Below are 26,397 nucleotides of genomic sequence, written 5' to 3'. Positions count from 1 at the left end.
AAGCTTTAATTTGTTTTCTTTGAAAATCATAGCTATTCTTCCTGAATGCTTTCTTACATTATTAAAGAAGACCAACAAGTATAAAGAACCCTGTTATCCTTTCTGAACTTGCGTTCTGTCAGTCTGGGAGGGTGGATCAAGAATTACAAGAGCTGATACACAATCCATTTTTTAATCTTTCTTTCTTTCTTCAGTGCCTTACAGCATGGGAGTCAATTATACCACTATTGCAAGACAAGCCAGAGACCAAATAAGAAGTACCTTCATGGACAGTCTAGCACTTCTGTGCTCAGTACCACTAGACATACTGGAACTCTATGAAGGTCTCTTTTTTTTTTTTTTTGTCAACTGAGATGCCAGCTGTGCTCAGGCTGGAACAGACCCTCTGAAGACTATTTGACTTTTTTCCTCATTTTCTTTGTAAACTGGGGTATGTTTCATCTTTTTGAGGTATCTTGAATGGTTCCTTCTCTATCCTATGGAGTGACATGGGGCTTATAGTGAAAGTGCATGGGGATCTTGATAAAACTTACCTCTTTAGCCTGGAAGGAACTGATGAGTAGAACACTAAAAAGATGAAAATAAAACTCTACTGCAAGGTGCCAAAATGACATCTTTATTACTATTCTGTTTTGTTTGCTAAAAATATAATTATTTCCTAACCAACCCTTATCTTTTTTTTTTTCCTTTTTTTTCTTTTTTTTTTTTCCTTTTTGATGGAGAGGGGAAGACTGGAAGTGACTATCTTCTGTTTTGCTACCACCTGTATGCTCCCACCGGCTAAAATGCCTTCTGGAGAGTTTCCTGTGTGGGAGTTGGGCTGGTCCTAGGCAGAGCGTACTGACACTACCTACATATAGCCTGTGATACAAGCATGAACTGTGTTTTTTTTGTGAGTGTAGCATGCTGTTGGTTCATACTAAATATCTTTGTTTACCTTGGTGATTATGAAGTAATGTCAGTTGGCTGAAGTGTACTTGTGACCGAGTTGGGGATCAAAATCATCCTGGGTGTCCATGGGGAATGGTGGAAGCAAGTGTGAGTTTTCGGTGTATTTTTTCTAAAGCTCACTCTGAAATTTGCATGGTAGAATTCTCTTGATCCATGCTTTGTTTTTTTTTTTTGTTTGTTTGTTTTGTTTGTTTGTTTTTTCTTTTCTCATCTAGAGCCTCTTCATTAATAATCAGTTAAGGTGCCTGCTGTGGTAAAGGTAGAAGTCTCTCCCTATTTTTGTTTGTTTTGCAGTTGCAACTAAAAAGCCAAAAATTGTCAAATGCTTGCCCACAACAAGCATCGTTGTGTGTATGTGAAACTTGCCTTAAATAGGTCAGTGAGGCTTAATAGGTACACATAGTGTCCATGCCTATCTCTACTGAACCTCATGGCAAGTGTTTTAAGACCTCTTCTGGTACAGATCTATTTTTCAGTAGTTTCTTTTGGCCTTTAGCAATGTAGCTGCTTCTGCAAGTCCCTTCTCTTTTCTCCTGCAGTCCAGCCTCAAGTAAATGCCTGTTTCGTGTTGATAGCCTTAGTACAAGGGATGCTTCCATGATGAGTATCAGAGTCGTGGTTTAACAGCATGCAGATAAACCCTCTGTCCATTCAAAGTGAGGGGTCTTGGAGTTAATATCAGTGAAATATTGGGATTTGGGAAAAAAATGATTGAGTGCTTACTGCTAGGCTTGAGTGATTACTTGGTCTCTAGCAACATTCTTGTAAAGAATCTGAAGGGTAACTGGGTTTGTGCAACTTCTGTGTTCTCCTGCCAGGTACCAATCTGATTTGGACTCATAAGCACCAAATATATCTGACCCCCACCCCTGCAGTGGCTATAGTGGCTGTATAGCAACTTTCAAGATGAGTTATCAGTGCAATGTGGTAGCTGTCAGGCTAATGAGATTATACTCTCCAGATGCAAAAGTCAAGTTTTTAAGACATTTTAAGCAGTTTAAAGGGGTTTTCCATTTTTGACTTAACCTCCATTCGCAGTTCTGTGGTACTAAACAAGCTGCTTTCTGGTTTAAGCTCACAGTTTATCAGCATACTCTTAGGTGGAGTAACATCTTGAGGTCATTGTTGGGTTTGGAACAACTAACAATGCCTGCTGTGCAAAGGAGTACTTGAAGAGAGTCTTGACGCAGTAACCTAGTGTCTTCCTTTGTCTTTCCCTTCTAAAGTAAGCACCTCTAAATGCATAAACTTTGTACAGTTTGACCCTCGGGGTTACAGTCAATTCCTGTCTTCTCTGTTTCCCACAAACAGATCATCATGCTTTTTTGGGCTGGTGCCTGTGTGGTAAATGAAGATTTTTAGTTGACTATGAAACATCAGTGGAAGTCAAGCAAAGCGAAATTGGAAATAATGTTTAGATATTTCTTCCACCTCATCAGGAGTGTGCAGGATGAGTGGAAAGAATGTAGTTGTTTTGCTGCATTGAATTCTGTCTGATACCTTATAACACTGGCATTCTGTTCCCATTCAGTGTTGTGCCAAACTGAGGTTGGGGCTCGGTTCTGGGGAATTTAACAGTGGACATAACAGCCATTCATAAGTGCAAGAGGCCATGGGGAGTTCCACGTGAAGTCTGAGTAACTGTTACTGCTGGAGTGGTTCAAGATAAGCTTAAACTTTCATTAACCTGATGCCACTGCTTGTGCATCCTGGCTTCTAAACAACTACATAGTCAAAGCATATTTTGATTTCAGATAAATCCCATTCTCATTGAGCTGTTGAAAGGTAGGTGTGCCTTTCCTACACAGAGTGTGTGGCTCTGTAGCACCTACAAGCTAATTTGGAGGATAGGCTGTAACTTCAGGCCGTGATCCTGGATTTCTGTGGTACCAGGATTTTTTTTATGATCTGGAAAATGAAGACCTCTGACCCTGCAGGGGAGGTAAAACTTAACATTCAGAAGAAAACCTGCTCTGCAAGAATTGCTGCAGTGTAAGAAGAGTGTGTAGTGATGGAACTCTTAGCTCTTGTGGACTACTACCAGAGGCTCTATGAAAGGAAGAGCTGTTATTGTAAACCACTGGGTAGCTGTGGGAGGAGCTGTGAAGTTTGGGGAAGCAGTGCAAGCAGGGAGAACTCCAAAATAGCAGGAAACTCCTTAAAGATGTACTTTGCTTATTTCACTCCGGTTAGTGAGAGGTTGAGATCTGAACTGTTAGTCAAAGTGGCATGGCCTGTAATCCTTTATATGATGGATATATCTCTCTTAGGAGGACCCAAACCCTAATAGTGGAAAAAATGAGATGCTGGGAAAGGGAAGCTGGAGTAGGACAGGAGCTTAGTCTTTGAGTAACTTCCTGAGTGTTCATTCACTTATGGTCGCCTTCTGTGCTTGCACTGAAATGGTGTCAAAAGTGGCTGCACCCGTTCAGTGAGCCCACATAAGATGAGTCCTTCTCAACAGCCCTTAGGTTGGCCCAGCTTCCTTTGTAATCTGCAGCCAGACCAAGACGTGTCTCAGAGGATATAATATTCACTGCTGTTGTGGTTACTCCTGCATAACCTCTAGAATGTTTGTTCCTTCTCTCAACTGGCACCAGCACAATAAAGCAAGCACTGAGATATTGTTTTCTGTACTCAGTAAGGAGCCATGCATTGTTCATACATGTTTTTATCAGGTACTGACTCTTGCAATAAACAATTGTTGAAACATCTCATGGCTTTTTCAGGTATCCATTGAAAAACAATGTTGGTGTTAGCTGTTCAGTCATAAATGTTATCAAAGAATAAACTGTGGATTCTTCAGAGCTGTCTGCTTGGATTTTTGTTGCGCTTGTGCTAAGGCTTTGGGGGTCTAAGTCATAGAAAGAAACTTCAGAGAATCATGAGATGGTTGGGATGGAAAGGACTTAAGTCCACGGAGTTCCTGATGCCTGTTGTACAGGGGCAGGTTGTCACCCACCAGGTCAGGCTACCCAGGGCCCCATCAAGCCTGGCCTTGAGTACCTCCAGGGGTGGAGCAGCACCTGCAGGGATGGGGTACCCACAGCCTCTGATGGTGGCCTGTTCTGGTGCCTCACCACCCTCTGAGTAATTTCCTCTGCATGCCAAGTGATTTACACTTCTAGTGTAAATGGTCTGTTTTAGTTTAAGACCATGTCTCTTGTCCTCTCACTATTAGATCATGTAAAAAGTCATTCTCCCTCATCTTCATAAGCACCTTTCAGGTACTGGAATGCCACAGTGAAGTCTCTTCAGAGCCTTCTCTTCTCCAGTCTGAACAAGCCCAGCTCCCTCAGCCTTTCGGCATAGCAGAGACGCTCCATCCCTCTAGTCATCTTTGTGGCCCCCCTCTTTACCCCTTCCAGCAGCTGCACGCGTGCCTTGTGCTGGGGGTCCTAGTCTTGGATGCAGTCCTCCCCTCTATTGGTGCAGCCCAGGATACTTTTGGCTCGTAACCAGTTTTTCAACCAGGGCTGCTCTGAATTTCTGCTGAAGCTTTTCTCAGCTGGAAGGTTTCTGTCTTACATGGATGCTCTGGTGAACCATGAGTTGGGAACTGCTTCTGAAGGCCTTCACACATGCAGTTGCATGAAAATAAAGGAGGAAAATAAAGGTCTGTGTTTTGCTTTCCTATGTGCATGTCAGTCTGTTGCTCCTTAAAGTGTAGAGACTCTGGCCAGCAGGGGAAGGCAAGCTAGCTCTGCCCTGGTTCCCCTCTCCTCCTTGTTCAAAGTGCCGATGATGATGACAAGCAGTGCTAACGTTTTGGTGAGACTGCACTACTTCCAACCTGTACAAGTTCATGCACTGAAAGGCATTTACTTTGCATCCTAGGGTCACCCTCGTACCACCAAAAAAAAAAAAAAAGCCACCAAAAAACCCACCAAAATGAAAGCTGTGAGAAGATTAATCTCTGAATTTGATGGTGCAAAACAGAGCAGTGCTCTTTTCTCATATGCTCAACCAACTCTGACAGCTGTGCTCTTGTTCAGACTCACAGGTTATGAAACGTCTTCACTTACGGTGCTGGCATGTTTCTATACCTTTTCATATATCTCTACGTATAGGTAAATGTAGGTTGCTCTGAAAGTGATGCCTCCTATTTAATTCCATGGAAACTACAACAAATACAAAGAGCACAATAACACTGATAGAGCAAATTCTGAGCTACAAAATGTTATTTTTCAACACAGTCACCGCCACTAGTTAGCATTTTCGCCAGTGATGAACAAAAGCCTGCATCCTGTGCTCATAAAAATCAATGCCAGCAGAAGTGACATGCTGTCACTGCTGCTGAAACACACCACCCACTGCTTCACTGTGCTCACATCCACTGTTTGGCCTACATCAGTGTTCAGTAAGCAACGATGAATGTCAGTGAATGCAATCATTTCCTCACGGAGGAATGCAGTATCACACCTCGGCTTTATCTGTACTTCCATGCCAGACACCATTTTGTCAGAGTGCCCCTCTGCTGCCATCTGTCACATGGCAACAAAATGCAATGGGGTATTGGTGGGAAGGTTCAAGTTCTACTGCCATACCACCACCATCTGTCTCTGATGTTGTGGGCCATCATCATAAAATAGGAGGCGTTACTTTCAGAACAGCCCTCGTATTTTGTTCACTGTTTACTATGGCACTAGTATTGATGGAGGGAAACACTTTGAGGTAAAATTGTTTGTAGCTCCCTATCTGTGTACCTTTTTTAAATGCACCATTTGTTTACCTCAATTTGATGGAATGGACCAATAAATGTATTGAAAGATGAGTCCTTTACAAAGAATTCAATGTTCCATTTTTTGTCATCTTCACCACTGAAATGTGATGCGTGCATTTACTTTACTGGGCAGCCTATTATCGCACTACAGAAACATTTTTCGTGTAGAAGTTTATTCCATTGCTGATTTAACTGAGTGTCAGCTGACTGTCGCCATGGTTAACTGGTATAACCTGAAAGCAAAGCCTGGAGCTGAGGCAAGACTGTGAGGACTGGGGATGGTGGGACAGGGATGGCAGCAACTTGCTTAGAATGGGAGGGCTGCTTAGTGAGTCATCAATTTCTTCTTGCCACATCCCTGTCTCAAACTGGGGCTGCCTGCCTTACCTCCTGGCTATTGCAGGTGCTGAAGAGCTTTTAAATTGCCTGTACATAGTCTAGGAGCCTGGAAGCCAGTTAATCCTTGTTAAGTCAATTAGCATGTGAGTGGAAATGTAGTCTAAATGCTGATCCTTTTATTGTGTGCCAGTCTTCTGAAACTTGTTTGGATTTAGCTGATAATATCTCAAGAGACCTGGCAGATTGCATGGTGTTCCTTTCAGCTGGAACGTGGCCCAGGATGAGGCTGGGCTTAAAAGATGACTTCTATCTGGTACTGGCAGCCCTCCACCTCCACAAAACTTGTAGGGGTGGTGACCTTTGCTTGCCCATTTCTTAACCTGCTACAAGAGCAGTACGTCCTGGTGTTGGAGATGAAACGCCAGTTACTGAGTCATGGGTGTCTTCCCGTAAACTCTGTTAATGCACTACCATGGCAATCTCCCAGAAATTAGGAACGTGAACATGTATTAAGAAGTGTTTTATTGTAGAGATCACAAAAAATGTTCCTTAATATTGTTTTTGTTTGTTTGTTTGTTCGACTGATTGATTACTATGGCGTTTCTGTATTTTTCATCATAACATCAGTCATCTTTACTCTTATCTGTAGTATGTTAGAAGCTAAGCTTGTCCCGCTGACCACTGTGAACTTCCAGTGTGCTGCTTCTGGACCTCCACCGTGTAAGCCAAAGTCACAGAACTGCTCTGAAGAACTGCTTGAAGGACAAGAAGAAAATAATGAAGAACTATGGTTCTTCCACTGCTTTCCCCTTTTAAATTGGGTGATGTGCTTGGAAACACACCTTCCATTTCTGCCCTGTTCTTGTCCATCTGCACTATTGCTATGTGACCTAGAATGAAAAGAGGATGTTCGGAACAGTGATAGTGACCTACAGCTGGTTCACACATCACTCTGCGTGATGATGTACTGCAGAAATAACAAGGCAAACTTCTTTGTTCTGGGTGAGCTTGGTGGCTGAGAGTGTGGCATGGTGTGAGGTGAAGATGTAGGTGAGATGCTTCCTCTAATGAAGCTAACTACAAATGCTTGGCAGACCTTCCACTTCCTCAAAGAACTGATCAAGACTAGAAGATGTGTTAGATGGTACAGCTTCTGTCACTTGGTCGAAAGCTGAAAAGAACCAGTGCTTGAACGTTGTTTGATGGCCACAACGCTGTAAAGAACAACAAAAACACAGGTTACTAGAGAGCTACCAAGCTACCTTCTCAAGACTACTGTTTGCTCTTGCTGAGCCTTTAGGTTAAACTTGTGTTTTTGTGGTGTCTGGTGCTGGCTGAGTGCTGATGCACTTCCTTTTGAGAGTCTGCCAGCTGCTCTGTAAGTTACTGCCGTGTGTACAAGCCATGAAACGTACCATTTGTTGTCTTTCAGGTTTTCATAGAAATGTAGAACAGCCCCAGGTACTTTTAAAGACCATCAAGTCCGACCTTTCATGGGAAAGATAAGTTGCTCTTGTGCTAAAAACTTGTTGAAATTATAACTCTTAATCACTCTGTAGCTGTGCCTTTGGGCAATCTCACTGCATCAGAAAATACGGCAAAAAATAGTGTCTTTTTTGCTATATGGTAATCGTTTCTCTTTGAAAGAAGGACCTGAGGGATGCTCAAAGTTATTATTTTCTATCACAGTGAGCAAGTAACCTGTAATGGATGTAAAAGAGGTAGATAATTTACTTTGTGTAGGATTATTCCCTCACTCTACTTACTCTTATTTTTGCAATATCTAGCACTACATTTGTGCAAAGGCTTTGCCCCATGGGATTATTAGCTCTAAAGCTCTGCCAGATATTTCTCCTACAGCAATTCATGTTACATAAAACAAAAAGGAGATGGAAAACAGTGGCTTAATCACTCGCAAGTCAGATTCTGTGAACTTTCCTGGTGTTCGTTGTCCCACTTCCACAGATTTTTTGTTTTTCTTTTTTCAGAGGTTTTGCAGTTGTCTTTTGAAATAATAATAATGAACAAAATAATTTCCTTTTCCAATCAGAACTGTGCAAGTAAGACCTAGAATCATGAAGCAAGTAGAAAACACGGCGTGCCCCTTTGGGGAAAGCAATTCCTATTCCTTACCTTAAAGGGAGGAGACTCAGGCAGCCAGCCAGGAAAGACAGAACAAAGCAGAAGCCACTGTGCCAGTTCAGCGTGCTTTGGTAGATCTTGTTGTAGGCTGTGGATGTCACTACTCCCGTGGTGACTAAGGACAGCTGCAGCAGGACAAACACCTTACCTGTAAAACAGAAACGTTGTTTGTCATCAGGGAGAAAAACGCCTGCTGTGCCACCTGTGACATCCAAGTGAATTATCACCACCACTGCACGGAAAAGCGAAGTGGACGTGGCTTAACAAGGGCCAGATTGCACGAGCTTACATATGCTGCTGTTCTGGAGCAGAGTTAACTAACTCTTCCTTAAGGCATAGGACAAAGCTGCCTGCTTAAGCAGCCTAGGTTTTGAGCTTGCAATGAAAAATTGCAACCTCAATTGCAATTGAAAATAAGTGCTCGTTTCTATATGATATGAAAAGGCAATATATTCAGGATAAGAGAGATCTTAATCAGCTCCTTCCCTCGGCCAGAAGAGTCATCCATTGGGCCGAAATATAATAACACCTAAAATGGAGAGCTGTATGTGAGTGTGCGATGTGTAGTGAGGAGGAAATTGAGTCCCATTCGGAACTGCTTGAGGACAGCCATTTTCACTGAAGTGCACCTTTCTGTTTCTGTTGTGGTAAACAGAGAAAGGGGAGCAGTCTGATCCTCCTGGAATGCACAAACCAGGAGCACATTCAGGGCTTTCTGCCAAGCCTGTGCCTGTGCAGCCTTCTCTTCCTGTGTGGCACCGGTGGCCATCACCTGAGGGGGCAACGCAGTGACCCGAGTGGTTTGTGCTCCTGGAAGTTTGGAATGCTGTGGCCATATGGCAGAAGGGAAAAGAATGACTATGAGTGGCTATGGGCTGTGTTTTGAGGATGCATGAGCAGTCACAAGGCTGAGGTGCTGTGTGGGTGCTTGACTATGCCAGTGGTTGAGGTGAAGATGGTGGCCACCAATGTGCGGTGGTAAAATCCATGCATTTCACTATTTTCTAATACAGTGTCAGCAGAAAAATTAAGAATAGCTTCTTCCATTTCTCTGAAACTGTCATTTTCTTATGTAAAAGCCATCCTTTGTTCATTAAATCATGTTCTGACAGGAATCGATTGACGAGAAATGTTTGGAGACTTATTTAGGGACCGTAACTGAAAAAAAAAGATGAAATAAATCCATCATTCCCAAAACTGGAAGAAGCCAAATACAAACTGTGAGTGCCACTGTGCTTCAGCCCAACATGCCCTCTGTTTTCCCTGGAGCACTGTGTTCTTGAGCAGTACCTCAGATGTTATTTTCCCTGCCTCTGAGCTGCACACTGATAGTAATCTCTTGAAACGTGTACTGAAAATTCTGTGAATAAATGATGAAGCAACAAGGGAGGAGAAGCTTGGACATGACAGGCTTGTTCTGCAAGTTTCTCTGCTCCTCCCTTCCTTTTTGTGGCACCAGATGTTATTATGCAATGCACAGATTGTAGTGAAAACTTGCCTTTCTTTTTTGCACCCAAACGGAGGCATTTGACAGTTTTTTTGATTGGTGGGGTAACTGAAACACTTACCATAGGATGATCCTTCAACATGCTTGGACAACATGGACCTGATGGTTGGTAAGGGGATGAGGGCAAAGAGCATCACTGCTCGAGCTGCAACACAGTAAATACATATGGTTATCATCAGTACCTGCTTCCCGCCACATAACACAGCACCCGCTGCTTTTGAAGACTGCATGCCTCTGGCATGGGCAGGGCCTTTGCTTCACCTTGTTATGTCCCCTCAGCCTCAGAAAGAGGTTAAAATCTGCAGGAGGAATGCAGGTCCTTGCTTCATCCAGGTGGCAGTGGATAAGCCACCAACTGCTCCATCTAGCACAGGCACTTTGCCTGAGGCAGCTGTGATCTCTTGGACTTGACCGCTGGTTCCACAGCACTCTCCTTGTGGTAGTGAGGTGGACAATTCAGGTCTAACCATTGGAGAGAGCACCCTATACTACACAGCCTGGACAGGAACACTGCTTTTTCTCCTGTGGTGCTTCTGGCTCGGCCTGAGAGAAGACCTTGTCCACTTCTAGCAAACTAAGGTGTTTCTCCAACACAAGGAGTGTGCATCTTGCAAACCCAGTATCAGCACTTCTTGGTGACAGACTTAGGGCTAGACAAGCATTTTTTAAATTCTAATTTTGTCTTTTTTTCCCTCTGTCTAATTGCCTAATGGATGAAGAAACCTGGTAAAAATTTAGCTCATTTTTTGGCTCAGTACAGAAATAATATCCTACCATGTCTTAGAATAACTGTGGTTAATTTTCAATTTCTCCCTTCTTGTAGAGGCAGACAGAAAAACTTCTTCAGGTCATTTATCTCGGATCTTTTCCTCACTTTAAGAAAAAAGATCCCAAAGCTGTGCAAGAAAGCCATACTCCTTCTGTTAGTCAGGTATGAATCACCCACCTCACTGTCATCAGGGATACTTTCTTGGCTTTTGGTTTCCTGCATTCCTGAAGAGGCTGCTTCCCCAAAATAAACTTGCCCCAACTATCATTACCTGTCCCTTAGTCATTTATATACAGTGTAAGATTTGTATAGTACATTGTCATAATATTTTATTTGCTAAAGCAGCTCCAGGTTCTCATATAAATTCTCCCATCAGTCATAAAAACCTTAGTATAATAAAAATAAATGACATATTGAGGAGATCACTTAGCAGGAAATCTTTCACAATTATCTTCCATTGTAGCCTTAAGTCTTACACCTTGAGAAACAAGTGCTTCACATTATTGGGACAGTGTTGTCTGGCTGGTACTGGTAGCCTGCAACAGTTCCTGCCCTACCACATTCTGAGCATTTTTCTCCCACTCAGATCTGGATTGTGACCAACTGACAAATTTCAAGTTAACTAGCCTTAAACTGAGCATAGACATGAGCACGTGCCTTCTCCGGATATTGATGTATGCTGTACAAGAAAGGTGTGGGGAGAGGGCACTTGAGGAAGCTCAACTCACCAATGTAGAACAAGAAAGTCCACCGCACAAAGGCCATGATGAGAATGCCAGCACTGAATGACACCACTCCGATCATTATCATGGTGATGTCCTTAAAGTACTTGGAGAACACAAAGACCCCCAGGAAGCTGGTGATGAAAATCACGTACCCAGCAGCGTTGCCATGGCCAATCTCCACGGCATTCCAACTCAAAGGCTCCCTGATCAAAAAGAGTGGAAGTACATTCATTGCACCAACCACGGCAAGATCATAGAGGATTGCTGCCACAAAAAGCATAACGATGATTAGTCTTGAGGGTGTTACTGGAGTTCGGTTGCTGCTCTCTGAAGGCTGGGCACTCTCTGCTCCTCCTGTTTGGGCTGGTAGTTGGCTGCCAGAGTCCTCTACACTCTTGGCTTTGTCTGGGCAGGAAGCTGCTGACTTGGGGACTGTCAGCACAAAAGCACTGTAAAGGAGACAGAAAGCATAGCAAGCAATGCTGCAGCTCACCAGCACAGTGCCCTCTCGATAGTGATAGCTGAAGCCAACAAAGAGGTAGCCAGATGCCATGCTTCCCAGAAAGCCCGCAAGGCCATACACCATCTCAACAATGATGAGCCGCAGAGACCTCCTGCTCTCAGAGGATCCCAGAGATCCCAGAGCCATTATGCCTGCCCAGAATGTGGTGAAGCCACCCGTCAGTCCATTGAAGGCTGCAGCCCCATACATCACCTCAATCGGCCAGTCCAGCAGGATCAGGAGAAGCAGGAGAGATTTGGAGCCCAAATAGCCAAGAAGTGAGACACAGATGGGGATCTTCCGATGCACCTTGTCCCCCAGCTTGGACAAGCCATAGGCTGACACCAGCGGACTCAGACCCAGGACAAGGTTGTAGATGACATAAAAATTAGAGACAGCCTTCTGCTGAGCATCTTCCATTACATGGGAAGGGGCAGTTGAATTAGTCTGGTTGTAGAAGTTCTTCACCACCAGCAGCAGTGCCGTGTCGTAGAAGGCACTGGCCACCTGGGAGCCTGCGACCACCGGCTCAACCCATGTTCTCATTGCCATCATCCCCACCATGGTGCAGATGGCCACCTGTAATCAGGGAGTGAAGAGAGCTGTTTTCCAAGAGATGTGCTGGAGGAAGTAGCGTTCTCAGAAGTTCTGCTCTGGATACATGCTTGAAGTGGAGCGGTGGAAGGAAAATAAAAGGTCTGCCAGGTTGCACAGAATCAGAGTTGTGCAAGAGGCAACCCGGCTGGGAGGATGTTTGCACCTCACCTTGGTACGTATGTGTGCATTCGCATGCACATCCCTGTGCTGCTCTGCCTGTGCTGCTCTGACCTCTGTCTCAGGAGGCAGAGGCTTTTGTATGGAGACGCCCTGTACTCACTGGCTGCTGCTGCTCTTCCTGGTGCAGCTTCAACAAAGATCATATGACCCGGGGGGAATTTCTGTCACCCACTTTAGGAAGTGAAAATGGTCATGTAGTTGCTGCTTTTTTTCTTTCTCTTTTGGCATCCTTCACATGCCAGAAGGCTCTCAGGGAAATGATGTTCATGCCTGACGGCAGGGATAAGGGAAGGCTGAGTGCTTTTCTTGCTAGGTGATTCATGAATTCCTCTTCACTCCATTCCTTTCCTCTTTTTCCACACAAACGTGGTGCTGGCTCTGTGGCTCTCAGCTGCTCCCCTTTGCCCTGTTGCTACATCATGCCTCTGATGTCATTGTTGTTTCAATAAAACAAGCAGGAAGTTACACCAAAAAGAAACAATGAAAAGAGAAAATCCTTATTTTTCACAGCCTGCTTCCCAGTCCTCGTGCTGCGTCCTTGGACTTTACAATGTGGGAATTTTCAAAAGGAGGAGGAAATTCCCAATGCTACCACGGCACTGGCAATGGCCACAGAGCTGCCATCCATGGTTTCCATTCTGTGCGTTGGCATGGAGTCTCAGCTTGCAGCCAGCCATACACTTTACTGCTGCTCCACGCTCTGGGTCTGCAGGAAACACTCAGGGGATGCTTGGCAGCTTCAGAAACACTAAGTGAAATGATAATGATCTCATCCTGCGCTGGCTGAGTGATTCATAACAAGCAGAATAGCAGTCTGCTCTGGGAAGATGCACGGTGATGGCTTAAAAAATAAATTAATGATTAATTGCACAAACCATGTTAAAATCCCCATCTGTTGCGCTCTGTGTTGATTCAGGTGGCATCGGCTCAATGTCTGTGTACTCGTGGCTCAAGAGTGGCATTTTTTCACTCTTAGTACAATTGTGCAATACTTTTTTTGTTTTAGGTTTCTATTTGAGGGAAAAAATCCCAAGAACTAACATAGGAAGGAATGGGGAATTTTCTGCTAGAATGACTTGCTGCTACCAGAGAATTACAACCCCCCCCCCCTTTTTTTTTTAAACAGGCCAAAAGACTTGTAGATAATTGCAGAATATGTTCTGATTTGTTCCAAATGTTTGGTTTATTTCTTATCAGGTTTTCTGCAGAAGGTGTTTCCTTAGTTTTTCTTCCTTCTCTCCAAACGCAGTAATGCTTCCAGAGGATGGAAATTCCAGGCAGCCTTACTGAAAGCCCCACAGCAGCAGTCTGGGACTGGTTCAGTCAACAACTGCAACCAGAGTATGGACACTTTTCGCTACGACCTGGGAGCCCCATCTTTTTTTCCAGGTATTAGAGGGAAAGAGAAATGGCTTCATCCCACTCTAGCTTTGATGTGGGACATTGGTAGTCTTGTCATGCAGAGGAATTCTGTGAGCACTGAGCTCGAGAGGCTGCAGATCTTCTCGGCTCTTGAATGAGGGATGCTTTCCCTCCGCACTTGGTGGCACGTACAGGCTGCCTGGCTTATTCATCTGACACTCTTGACATTTAGGTGATACCGTGCTATGCTCAGTGCTATTCAGGCCCAGAGAGTTAATGAGCTGTGCTAAATGCCATTAGTGATCTCATGAATTGCATATGTATTTCCAGGACGTTCTGAGTGCTCGTTCTCATTAAATGTGTTTTTAGAGCTAGTTCTCATAGAAGGGTATAATTTTATGTCAGCAATTGCAATACAAGAGTAACACAAGTTTAACTCAGGCTGCATAACATATCCTACTGCAAAACGCTTTGTGTGAATACCACATTCATCTGATACACAAAGACTTCAGGATTGCCATTCTCCATAATCAGCTTTTCCACAGGGCTCAGTTCTCATTTTACTGATATTTAAGGGGTCAATTATGTCTCCTCTAGAATTTAATATTTGTGCAGAATTAGCACAAGGAATCCTTAAGAGCCTTAAGAGAGTGGCTCTTGACATTTAAAAATCATCTACAGAATGAGGTTAGTTCCAAGGCAAAAATGCATTGCTGTAAACTGCTGAAACCCAGTGGTTAAAGGCAACCCATCCCACAGCCCTACGGCCTGGGGACCATGAGGCGAGGCCAGCACCAGCTCCTCTCCACGGAGAGAGCCCTGTGGTGCACTGATGTGTAGTGTGGTGAGGAAGGACCAGTGGGGACACATGGAGGAAGCTGGCACTTGGAGAGTAGTGTCATGCTTTCACCCTCTGTAGTTATAGTTCTGCTCATTTTTCTCATTTCAGAGCTCTCTCCTTACCTGGTCAGAGTCTCCTATGGGATTCTTCCCCTGCTGGACTGACAAAACCCAGCACCCTTTACATGTGCTTTTTGTTGAGTCAACTGCGTTTTAATTTAGCTCAAGGAATTTAGGTGATTTAGTGCTGACACTTAACTGTATTTCTTAACATAAATCCTCTGCATGAAGATAGGAAAAAAGGCTCCTTGTGGTATCCAGTGCTTGCTTAATCAGCTGGACTGCAGAACAAATCCTTCTGTACTTCTCAGATAAGACCCAGATAATCCTTCTGCTAAGTGCTTTTTTTGTGTGCAGATTCTACTTTTCATTAATATTCACCCCTTCTTTTAAATTGTCGTCATTCTGCATGGGTTTGGCATGAAGCACTGCACTTCAAGAGTGTACAGGTAGGAATGGACTTAATGTAACTGTTTGAATTAGAAGGGACCCCTAAGGCCATCTAGTCCAACTCCCCTGCACTGAACAGGGACACCTACAGCTCCATCAGGTGCTCAAAGCCTGGTCCAGCCTGACCTTGAGTGTCTCCAGAGGTGGGGCATCAACCAGCTCTCTGGGCAACCTGTGCCAGAGCTTCATCACCCTTATTGTAAAAAAAAACTTCTTCCTTATATCCAATCTAAATCTCCCCTCTTTTAGTTTGAAACCACTTCCCCACATTACATCACATCCGACCCCATTAAACAGTCCGTCTCCTTCTTTCATGTAACTCCCCTTTACATACTGAAAGGCTGCTTCCAGATCTCCCCAGAGCCTTCTCTTCTCCAGGCTGAACAGCCCGAGCTCTCAGCCTGTCCTCATAGGAGAGGTGTTCCATCCCTTGGATCATTTTTGTGGCCCTCCTCTGGACACGCTCCATCAGGTCCATGTCTCTCCTCTACTGACATCTCCCCATCCGGACACAGTACTCCAGGTGAGGCCTCACTAGCTCAGAGCAAAAAAGCAGGATCACCTCCCTTGCCCTGCTGGCCACGCTGCTTTAGATGAAGCCTGGGATACAGTTGGCTTTCTGGGCTGTGAGGGCACCCTGCTGGCTCAAGTCCAGCTTCCCATCCACCACAGCTGAGTAGTGGGATGAAATGAATTATCCCATAATGGCAGCTTAGTCTTCCCTTGTTGAGGATGAACAGTTTAGAAAGATGAAATAAGCACAGCAAAAATATGACTATTAAAAAAGTTCACTACTGAATGGAGTACAGACAATAATCTGTAAAAACTGAGTTCAAAATCAAGGACTGTCCTCCTCCTCCACATGCTCTCCAAAGATACTCAGAAATGACTTTGGTTACATAATTTACATTTTTTGTTTGTTTGTTTTGGTTTGTCTTTGTTTTTTGTTTTTAATGTATGTCTATAAGCATTTACAGCTGTAGTGAGTGGGTACTGAAAAGCCTACAAACATTCTTTGAAAGAGATGTCTGAGCAAAGACATTCAGGGTGACTAAAATCTCAGTAGAAGCGTGTGTGAGCATATTTGACTTTGGGTCTATGAGATTGGGAAGTGAAGTGTGGACATGAGCTAGAAAAAGGCTTTATGCAGTGCCAGTGAGGAATGCTGTGGCAGAATAAAGAAGGAAAAAGAAGCAGCAAGCTTTACCCCCATCCTGTGCAAGGAAAAGAGAAGCACTAATTATTCTGGGCTGCGAAGGCAAATCTTGACCTTAGATGTGAAAGAGAAGAGAAAGGTTGGAGAAGAGGCTGGATGAGAGCACTGTGATTCTTGCTGAGACCATGCTCAGGATGACTACATTCTTGGGAAAGCAGGTCAAGGAAGAGGGAAAGGGTGGTGAGCAGGGATGCACCAGCTCTGAAACAAGGGCTTGGAATGTTATCTGAGCTGTCCTGTTCTGCTCAGCTAAGGTGGGGCCTTTCCTGGACTTTTGCTGGGTAGCTCAGCCCTAGCCAGGGGCAATTGGATGGCATGAGCACCTCTCCAGAGGCATACAGCTCAGTGCCATCCAGAGGAGGCCTTGGGACAGTGGAGAGGAAAAGGTCTGAATCCACCCAATTTCCAGAGTGAGAGGTGAAGGCAACCAAGAACACTATGAATGCTTGAAGGCACAGACTCTGCCTTCTGCTGCAATAACTGTTAGTGCTCTGTTTGACCTTCCTCTTTTGAGGACAAAAGATAGGACATTTCTGTCAAGTTTTTTTTTCTTTTGCAGACAACCTTGTGCAGAAATCTGGCCATTTCCACCCTTTAAATCTCAGGTTAGCCCTGTGTATGGCCAAGTTCACTTCTCAAAGGCAGGTAAAGGGTGGGCTGAGGTCACTACTGAAGGCCCTCCCAGTGTTCGTGGTGGGCAAGTCCTAACTGCTGCCGTGAAGTCTCTGCGCACTCTGATGTGCTGGATCCTGAACAAAGAAGCTGGCAAGAAAGGTTGACTATGGTTTTAGTCACAGTGTGTTTACATTTTCCAAGCAGTGGAGAGCTGCAGATACTGCGGCACACTGGTGACGCTTAGGAGCTCTGCCACCTTCTTTTTCATGTGGCAGCTCTTCCAGCTGAACTTCTGCAGCTCAAAGTCAAGCCAAAACAAATGTCCAAGTCCAAAACTTGAGTAGAAGTTCTCAGACTTCTTCCTGGACTGTAGAACTCCAACTGCTTGGGGCTGGGCAGATCCTCCATTGCACTCAGTGAGTACTGCACCAAGGCTTTTGGCAGCTGCCCAGCACAGCCCGAGGTGGTTTCAGGGTGGGAGGCCGTGGAATAGTGGCATCACTTGTGTGTCACTGCTTGTCTCACTGTGGTGGCTGAGGACTTCCAGGTGACCTCTCATCACGAGGAGAGCTAGCCCTGCTTGCTAGCAGGTGCTGCAGCCACACCTAGATAATCACCTACCCTGCAGCCTGGAGGATGGATGCTTGTTTGAGTCTGGCAGAGTGGAAAGGTCCCTGAGACAGCAAGGCAAGGTGGTAGCATTGTGGCATGATGGAGTGGACCTGGAGCTGGAGCCTGTCTCAAATTGGGTGTACTATTGCATGATAGCATACGGCAGGCTACAGGGTACTGCCCCACTGCAGGGTGTTTGTGGAGAAGGGTGTGAATGGGGTAGTCTGCCCTCCATCTGCAGTGCAGGCATGGCAGGAGTCCCTCACCAGCAGGGCTGCCCAGAGAAAGCACATGTAGATATGTCAAGGTGGGTCTCATTGTGTGCTGCTTGGGAGTGAGCATCCTCCTAGGCAGACAACAGCAGAGGGGGAGAGTTGCAAACAGGCTTGGTAGATCTGGTGAACTGGTAGGGTTCCAGTATGTGTGTGAAAATACATTAACAGGACTAGAATTTAAGAAAAATCAGAGCAAAATTTTGGAGTTGAATAACGGGATGATGGGTAAAGTGTACCAGGGATACAAGAAAGTCTGGGCAGCTTTCCAGCACTATTTCTGCTGCTAACTTTTCCCAAGCTGCAGTTCTTCAATGCCTAGCAAGCGTGAACAAATATATACACGATATTAAATTTTAAGCTGTGTGGCAAGACAGCTGCTGTGACTGGCATTTGCTGTTCCCTTTTTTTCGCATTTCAGCTCTCTAGGACACTCAAAGCCTAGCCAAGATAGAGTTTGGATGTTATGGCCTGTTGTGTAACTACTGAACCACTGGCTAAGAGCAGTGCTGCTGCTACCTGCTGCAAAACTGCTTTTCCTGACAAGCTCCTCTGCGAGCTCTCACACCTCCTGCTCTCTGCACAGGAGCAGGGGGAGGCATCCCCCCAGCACTTCACCCCTTTTCCAGTGCTGCCCTATGCACTTTGGTCACAGGTTGAGTACCCTGCCCTTGGACATTGCCTCCTAGGTGCCTGTGGGAGCCACCAAGGACTCATGACCAAGGTAGAGTAGGGCAAGGTGGGCAGATGGATGTGTAGGGGCAAGGCCAGAGTGATCTCTGATGTTTAAAAGCACAGTGATTTGGTATTTCTTCTGTGCAGGAAGGAGATGAGAGATTAAGAAAGCTCTGAAAAATCAAGCCTTTTAGGTACTGAAATGCTGTTTTGATCCTTTAGTGCTCAGAAGCACTAAATGCTTTAGAAGTATCTCAATAACAAATTCCTTGGAAACATCCTGCAAAGCTCAGGCAAGCTATATTGACTTATCTTCTGATTTATAAGCTCAAGGAGCCTGCATATCAGTATATTACGGGATGATGCTACAATCCAGCTATTTCCTGACTCCCTTTTCCTGAAGGCTGATTCAGCGAACAGCGGCCAGGGGTCACTTGGGCTGATCCCTGTCCTGCACCACTATTGTCCAGGCCTGGCAGAGTCTGAGACCTGTGCTGTAGCTGCCAGATTTCTGTCTGCTTCCCTAAGAGCTTGGCTAACTATGCTTCTTGTTGCACAGCATCCAACCCTGCTCAGACATGGCAGGAGCTTGCTTTCAGCTTGCTTCAGAAATGGCTCCCTCTGTGAATACATTCCTATCAGCAAGATTTTCCTCTATTTGTCTTTCTGTTTTCCACTGTTTATAACTCTGCCTTCTGACCTGCCATACTTAACCCCTGTTCCTGCCAAAAATTTTCACTTTCTTTATATAGAAAGTATCATGACTTGAAATTAACTTCCCCATTGGAAACAACCCTCTCAAACTTATACAAGATCAGCATCTCTGGAGCTCCATGTGGCTGGAGCTTGGCAGGGCTGTTTTCCTCAAACATGGAGTTAAAGGAAAGCTGTAATCATGTTCTTTTTGGCATGAGTAATGCAACCAAGAGACTTTGTTTTACCTTGCTCTGTCCCAACACACATCCAAATCAACCCCAGAGGTCGGTAAGAGAGCTGTGGTGTGGGATAAGCTCTGGCTAAGGGCCTTCTCCATCCCATGAGGCTGATGCAGGATAAGATCCCCATGAGAGCCACATCATCTTGCCACTTGGAAGTAGCTGTGTTTTGGGTGAAGACAGGATCGTATTGAAATTAGGAGGGAACAGAAGAGGCAAGGAGGTGGGAAGGTACAGAGAAGGGTACTGCTGCTGAAGTGTGTATCCTCTGTGGGCTGGTGCTGTGTTGCAAAGCAATGCTCCTAGAGGCAAACAAGTAAGCAAGTGCCCTACTTTGCACCTTTCCCTCTTCACCCTAATGAAGCAGGGCTGAGCCTTCCTGTCTCCTACACAGAAGGTGGAGTGTCACCTGGGGTGACAGGGTTGTTGGGAAAGTCAATTCCCATTGTATACTAGGAAATTCCACATTTCTCCATGGGGCTGACACTTCACAGATACTCACAAGCTCTTTCCTCCATTCTAATGATAGGTTATTTGCCTGTGAAGCCTTGCAGGAATGCTTCATCAGGATTATGTCACTATCTGTTTTGCTACCACCTTCCCAGATCGGTGTCTTTCAGTAGTGGCTGGAGGACTTTGCTCAATTTAACACGTGGCAAGGAGATGCTGCAAGAGGTAGATACAGTTTAGTGGGTGTAGTGGTGATGGGTTGGACTATGTTTTAGTGATCTTTCCCAACCTTTACGATTCTGTGATTCTATGAAGTGCTTATTGGGGCTGCTTGAGGAGGGCTTGCTGGGTTGCTAACACAGGTGATGTCTTTGTGTGCTGGGCTCTGAGATGTGCCAAAGCATTGACTCTGCCTTGTCTTTCCCAGTAGGCACTTTACAGAGGGAGAGTCTCATGCCTCCCTCCATCCCTCTGTGCAAACACTGTGCCTTGTATTTTGTCTGGGAGGATTTGTGCAGTGCTACTGTAGGCTGAGGTGGCTCCCCATACCTGCATCCCACCCTCCAGATGTCAGCGCTGCTGCATGGTTCAAGGGCTGCTATTCCGCAGCCTTCTGATTTTCTTCATGGATTTTTCCCCTCTGCCACTGCCCTGAGTAGGATTGGAGTGGAATCGAAGCTCCTAGTGGTGCTCCAGCAACTAATGCTTATTATGAAAGCTGTCCTCTTGGAGACACAACTGATGAACCTGTGGGTATGGTGTCCAGTCAATCAGGGCTCAACCCGAGCTAGCAGCAGATCCTGTGCTTTGGATGGCATTTTTTTCCTTGTTAATGCTTGGTCTCTGTTGTTTTTTGATGTGTTTTTGCCATGGTGCAGTTGTGGTAAGGTGCTGGGATACGTGCTGATTCTGGGGAGCAGTGTGGGGCTGGGCTGCCTGCTGCCAGTGGCCTGCTGGACTGCCGAGCCTCATCAATTCAGTAAGGTCACTGAAAGTCATTTCTAGAGTTTAAGTCTGTGGTGATATTTCTAGCTCAGGTCCTGCCTAGTCACAGCTCTCCTTTGCTATAGCTTGTGGTGCCCAGGTCTGGCTTACTGATACTGCATGCTCTGCTTTTATTTATTTTTTTTTTCGGTGCACTGATCCCACAAAGTTTGCTTTGTGTTCTTGCCTCTGCCTCAGAGGCAGAGGCAGGAGATCTGAGGCAGGGATTGTGCCCCGTAAACAATGAATAGAATGGCTCTTTTGCAGACCTTAAGTACTTACAAAAATACTCTAAAGGTTGGTAAATGTCACTTTGGCCATGCAGTGGGGTGCTGGGGATTTTAGCTGTCCTAAGTGTTTCTTAGTGGACAAATATGAACAGCTGCTAACAGTGGAATTTATTGCCAAAATTCCCAAGCCACTGCTGCCCACAGACGTGACAGTACTCATTTTGCAATCTCTAACTCTGCAATGTTTGCTAATGGGAGAGGAAATCCACAGGGCTGCTCTCTGCGGGCATTTGGATTTTGTGCCTGGAAGGAGGGGGGGCTCCGATTAACAGTGGGAGCAAACAGAAGGCTGTGCTGCCCTTCAACAAGACCTGAACAGGTGGGTGAGTTGGGTAGAGAGGAACCGAATGAGTTTCAACATGAACAAGTCTATGGTCCTACATCAGAGGGGAATAAACGCACACATCAGTACAGGATAGGGAATGACCTCCTGGAGAGGAGCTCTGCAGTGGACAACATGGTGAGCGTGAGCCAGCAGCATGACCTCTTAGCCAGGAAGGCCAATGGCATCCTGCAGTGCATTAAAAAAAGCACAGCCAGCAGGTTGAGGCAGGTGATCCTTCCCATCTACTCTGCCCTGAGGAGGCCATCTCTGGAGCACTGTGTCTGGTTCTGGGCAGGAACCAGGAATCTCCTATAAAAAGTCCAGTGGAGGACCACAAAAATAATTAGGGGCCTGCTGCATTTCCTATACAAGGGAAGGGTGAGAGGCCTGAGCCTGTTCAGCCTGGAGAAGACTGAGAAGAGATCTTATCACTGCCCCTAAACATCTAAAATGGTGGGTGTCAAGAGGCTGGGGCCAGGCTCTTTTTGGTGGTGCCCAGTGACACGACGAGAGGCAATGAACACAAACATAGGAAGTTCCTTCTAAACATGAGGAAGAACTTCTTTACAGTGAGAGTGACAGAGCACTGGGACAGGCTGCCCAGAAGGGCCATGGACTCTCCATCTCTGGAGATATTCAAGACCCACCTGGACGCTTCCCTGTGCAACCTGATTTATGGAACCTGCTTTAGCAGGGGGGCTGGGGGGGATCTCCAGAAGTCCCTTCCAACCCCTATGATCCTCTGATTCTATGAAACTGCTGCACATGGCCCACTGAGAACCCCACTGTTCTCAGTCCCCAGGGGGCCGTAGCCAAACAGCGGAATGCCCCCACCACGGGGGGACCGTGCGCCTGCTCCCACTGTGTCCCTGCCGCTGCTGGATAGAAACACAAAGCAGGCTTCTGTTTTAATGAGAAAATAATTATATACTTGCATTGTAGGCCTCACAGTCACTATAAAACAGAAGCAGGATAACATTGAAGTGGTTAACATACAGAAAGCCAGGTACTGTTGAAGCTGTTCGGTGAGTCATGACAAGGATGCCGCCTTCCTGTTGCCAAACCAAGTGATGTTTTTCTGTTTTCCTTCGGACGATGTCAGTACGGAGCGAGATGAAGCCCAAACTGGCAGCCTTTAAAACAAACCGTTCAGAAAACCTGCACTGTAACCCCAAACTGCTTATAATCACAAATGCTAATGCTTAACTATTTCTCAATACACAGTTTCATTAAAACCAGTCTTTGCCACGGGAAAGGATCTGAGCGCTTCTTTTGCGGAGACAAAGTTAACTCTGCAATAGTGCTCCTTGGTTGCGTTGGATATAGTTATATATAGATAGATATGTATTACTGGCGTATACTTATAAACACCTAAGCCTGGTAGCATGCAAATGAAATAACAGAGAGGCGAGTGTGCTGCACAGCACCCGTGCTACCGCCGCACCGAGTGTGCGCTGCTGACAAATGCCCATAATTTCTGGAAGAGAAGAACACTGCTGGCTGCAGTTTGGCTGCCTGGGGCTGGCGCGTGCCACTGCCATGGGGAGGAGAGCGGAGGCCCCCGGTGCTCCTTCCCCACAACCGTGCCCCTCGTGGAGGGCAACCCGGTTTGCGCTTCTAGGACCAAGGGGCAACAAAGCACGAGGAGGCGTCTTGAGATGGGTGACCAATGTCAGCCGGTGTGGGAGGAAAGCAGACCTCCGGGTGGAGGGGAATACAGATGTGCCCCCGTTTTGGGGAGCATCGTCTGATGCGGGGCCCTCTGCTCAGGGCACCTCATCTCACAGCAAACAGGTCAGCAGGGCCTTCTTGAGCTCCACGGCACGGAGGGAGACAATTCACAGAGCTCATGGGTGCTACAGTTCCCTGAAAATGGGCCTCAAAATGTCCACAGGCATGCTGGGGGGAATTGTGGGGAGTAATATCGTTCGGTTGCAAGCGCTGTGTTGGTTGAAGAAAAGCACCAGGAGGGTGTTCACAGTATTGGTACTTATGAGAAGTGAGCTCGCTGCTCCAAGACAAAGCAGCGCAGCAGGCCATGAAGCCAAGGAGAGGCTTGGGGGAGGACCAGCACTGTGGTTTTTAAAAAGAAGTCAAAATAATCATTGCTTGTCTATAAAAAAGGCAGAGCGTTTTATATAGAAAAAAGCTCAGCATTTTTTGTTGTTGTTGTTGTTGTTGCCTCCCAAACTTGTTCATTTCTGGTCCAGAAATTATGGTTCCCAGTTCTAAAATACTCTTATTGTATTGCTTGCGTGAAAAGAGTAAACCCGCAGCCTCTATACTACATACAAATACAAAGCACAAGAATAAATACCACATTTCTTTTCCTAATTGTCAGCTTACAAAATTGGTCAATACTTTGCAATTGTGACTCATGCAAATACCATGTTGGGTCAAATTTTGATATCACAAATACTGCATTAACTCAGTGCCTTGTTTTTATATCCCCTTTCAGACAAAGAAGAAAAAAAAAAAAAAAAGAAAGAAGAAAAAAGAAAAAAGAAAGGAAGAAAGAAAGAAAGACATGAGCACTCACCCCTACAGCTGGTACACAGCCTTGGAGAAAACCCGCACACACACACACACTGCCACGCGTATCCTTGCACACGCACACGCGCCCCACGCACACACAGATGCACACGAACCCCTGGCGGCTGATCCCGGGCCAAAGCAACAAGCACGGGCCCCGTGGTCTGCTTGCAGCGCTGCATGCTCTGGTTGGATGGCAAACGTCATGCTTCCCCCCCTGCCTGCCTGCCCCCTCGCTCCCTCCTGCCCCCAACTTCTTGTTGCCCAGGGACCCGAAGGCTCCCACAAAGCACTCTGCTCCAAAGGCTTTTTATGTCGTATAAATATAGTGAAAGACGTAGCTCTCTTTCCTCTCTATCTCATACCTCTTCCTAGGCCAAAGTCTGGCTCGGTTCGATTATTGCCTCATTTAAAAATTAAATGTCCTTTATATGTATTCATTCCCCACTACCTTTCTGCTTCAAACTATCCGTCTCCATCAGTTATCCACATGCGCCATTCTTTTCCCCCTCCCCACCATCAAAAAATAGTTGTCATCCACTAAATACAGACTTTCTATTTAGAAACTTTGTTAGGTAAATATGATCTGAGAACCTGGAGCTCAGGTGATATTGCAAGCATATAGGATCCTAAAGCTAAGGTGATCCATTTGGCTTAGCTCTCATCCCCATCTATTCCACTCCTGAATTGTGATGGCTTGTGTTTGCAACACAAGGGCTGTATTTACTGAGTCTGCTGGATTGTACATTTGCAATAGATGCTTCCCTGTTTATTTGTGTTTTTGTTTTGTTTTTTTTTCATTGAAACAGATAAATTACTAGATAAGGGGCGCAGACCCCCCTCCAAAAAACCCAACCCCGCTCCAATCCCAACCCTGAACCTTTCGGTCCCCTCAAAGAAACAGCATCAGAGGGCGATGTTGTCACGCTGCGGGGGCGATGCCGATGTGGGTGCAGACCCTGCGGTGCATCCCGTGGTTCCCCAGTCCTGCAACCCCAGCATCATTTCCAGGGGGGGAAGCAGGGGTGGGAGGAGGGGGCGTTTTCCGAGTGGGCTGTTCCTGTTGTTTTAGAGTTGCCGGGAGCTGGATCGTTTCTGTGTCTGTGTGCATCATCATCGAGTTCGTTGTGTATTTAATAAATATCGGATTAAAACGCTGCTGCTGCTTATTTTTTTTCCTTTTTTTTCCCCCCCCCTCCTTTCTCTTTCATATTTCCTTTTTTTTTTTTTTTTTTTTTTTTCCCCCCCCTTCTTTTTTTTTTGGTTCTGCGGGTGCTGCCACACAGCTACTCGTCCTCCTCCCGGTTGGCGTAAATGCCGGCCTCCCAGCGCAGCGCCAGCGCGCTCTTCCTGCGGTTCACCCTGGTGGCCTCCAGCACCTGGAGGGACAGAAGGAGAGGACATCCGTCACATCGCTGGGTGAACAGACACAGGAATCCACACAGGTGTTTTATACGTAGAGAGGCATGTGTGCATATATATATGTACACACACAAAAGCACGCATACGGTATATTTATGTTATATATATGCACAAGCATACGCACGCATATCATAGCGCACATACGGTATGCGTCTTATATATGGACACACGTGCATGCAGAGAAACAGTTATTTTAGGTAAGGAACAGTTTTAATACGTGTTCAACAAGCTTAAAAAAATAATTCAGAGTGGACCAAAGAGTGCTAGCATGGGGTGTGCACACAATGAGCTCCTCTGCAGATGCAGAACAGTGGATGCCTGCCTGCACCAGTCCTCCTGGAGAAGCCAGTAAGAAAAGAAAAGAAGAAAGGAAAAAAAGGGGTAAAAAAAGCCCAAACAACAATGTGTGACTGATCCATCAGCTAATAGTTCCCCCCCAGGTCCTACAGCCTCCAGCATGCTGCTCTGCACAAAAGTGGCCTCCTGAGAAAGGGCAGTGCCATTTGATTCCTCTGCACAGAAAGTCAGATGAGGCGATGACTTAAGTCTTGGCCGGGGTAGAAATAAACAGCTGAAGTTTAAGAATCACAGGACTAAGTTGGAAGGGACCCCCGAGGACCACGAAGTCCAACCCCCATCTCCACACAGCACCACACAAACCCAAACCCTGTATGTGAGAGCGGTGCCCAAATGCTCCCTGAGCTCCTGCAGCTCGGAGCTGTGCCCGCTGCCCTGGGGAGCTGTGCCTTTCCCTAAGCTGTGGGAGTGGGAGCAAGGCTGAACAGTTTTTACTTTATCCAGTAGAGGGCAAACGCGCCCAGAAAACTAACGATTCATCCAAGGGAAAAAAAAGAATCCACGAGGAAATCCTTCAGGGATATCAGCTGCAAGCACTGCACCGAAGCAATTGCAAGGCCGAGGG

The 26,397-nt window shown here is 45.8% G+C and overlaps 2 protein-coding genes across 2 annotated transcripts in view; one reads left to right on the top strand and one right to left on the bottom strand.

Moving 5' to 3' along the window:
• SNX30 (sorting nexin family member 30) overlaps positions 1–3,756 on the top strand; it is a 52,596-nt gene extending 48,840 nt beyond the window's left edge. The window contains exon 9 of the mRNA XM_424910.7: positions 195–3,756. Coding sequence (XP_424910.2) covers positions 195–254 — 60 coding nt within the window. The 3' untranslated portion in view covers positions 255–3,756. The remainder of the gene's footprint in view (positions 1–194) is intronic.
• A 2,762-nt stretch (positions 3,757–6,518) lies between these two features.
• Positions 6,519–12,483, bottom strand: SLC46A2 (solute carrier family 46 member 2). The gene is made up of 5 exons (XM_040656053.2): positions 12,424–12,483; positions 11,160–12,237; positions 9,724–9,807; positions 8,147–8,303; positions 6,519–7,227 (listed from the first exon to the last, which is right to left on the bottom strand). The coding sequence occupies exons 2-5, from the start codon at positions 12,220–12,222 to the stop codon at positions 7,170–7,172; spliced, it is 1,362 nt and encodes a 453-aa protein (XP_040511987.1). The 5' UTR covers positions 12,223–12,237; positions 12,424–12,483; the 3' UTR covers positions 6,519–7,169.
• Between the last annotated feature and the right edge of the window lie 13,914 nt (positions 12,484–26,397).

Source organism: Gallus gallus, chromosome Z (genome assembly GCF_016699485.2).
Source record: "Gallus gallus isolate bGalGal1 chromosome Z, bGalGal1.mat.broiler.GRCg7b, whole genome shotgun sequence".
NCBI classification, from domain to species: domain Eukaryota; kingdom Metazoa; phylum Chordata; class Aves; order Galliformes; family Phasianidae; genus Gallus; species Gallus gallus.
This window is presented reverse-complemented; position numbering and strand designations above follow the sequence as displayed.

What these genes read in the sequence shown, in the direction of transcription:
- SLC46A2 (XM_040656053.2), bottom strand. Translation starts at nt 12,222, where the DNA reads ATGGTGGGGATGATGGCAATGAGAACATGGGTTGAGCCGGTGGTCGCA. An exon ending in TGTTGAAGGATCATCCTATG is followed by an intron (nt 8,304 to 9,723) that starts GTAAGTGTTTCA and finishes TCTGTTTTACAG; the next exon opens with GTAAGGTGTTTGTCCTGCTG. An exon ending in CTGAGTCTCCTCCCTTTAAG is followed by an intron (nt 7,228 to 8,146) that starts GTAAGGAATAGG and finishes TGTTCTTTACAG; the next exon opens with CGTTGTGGCCATCAAACAAC.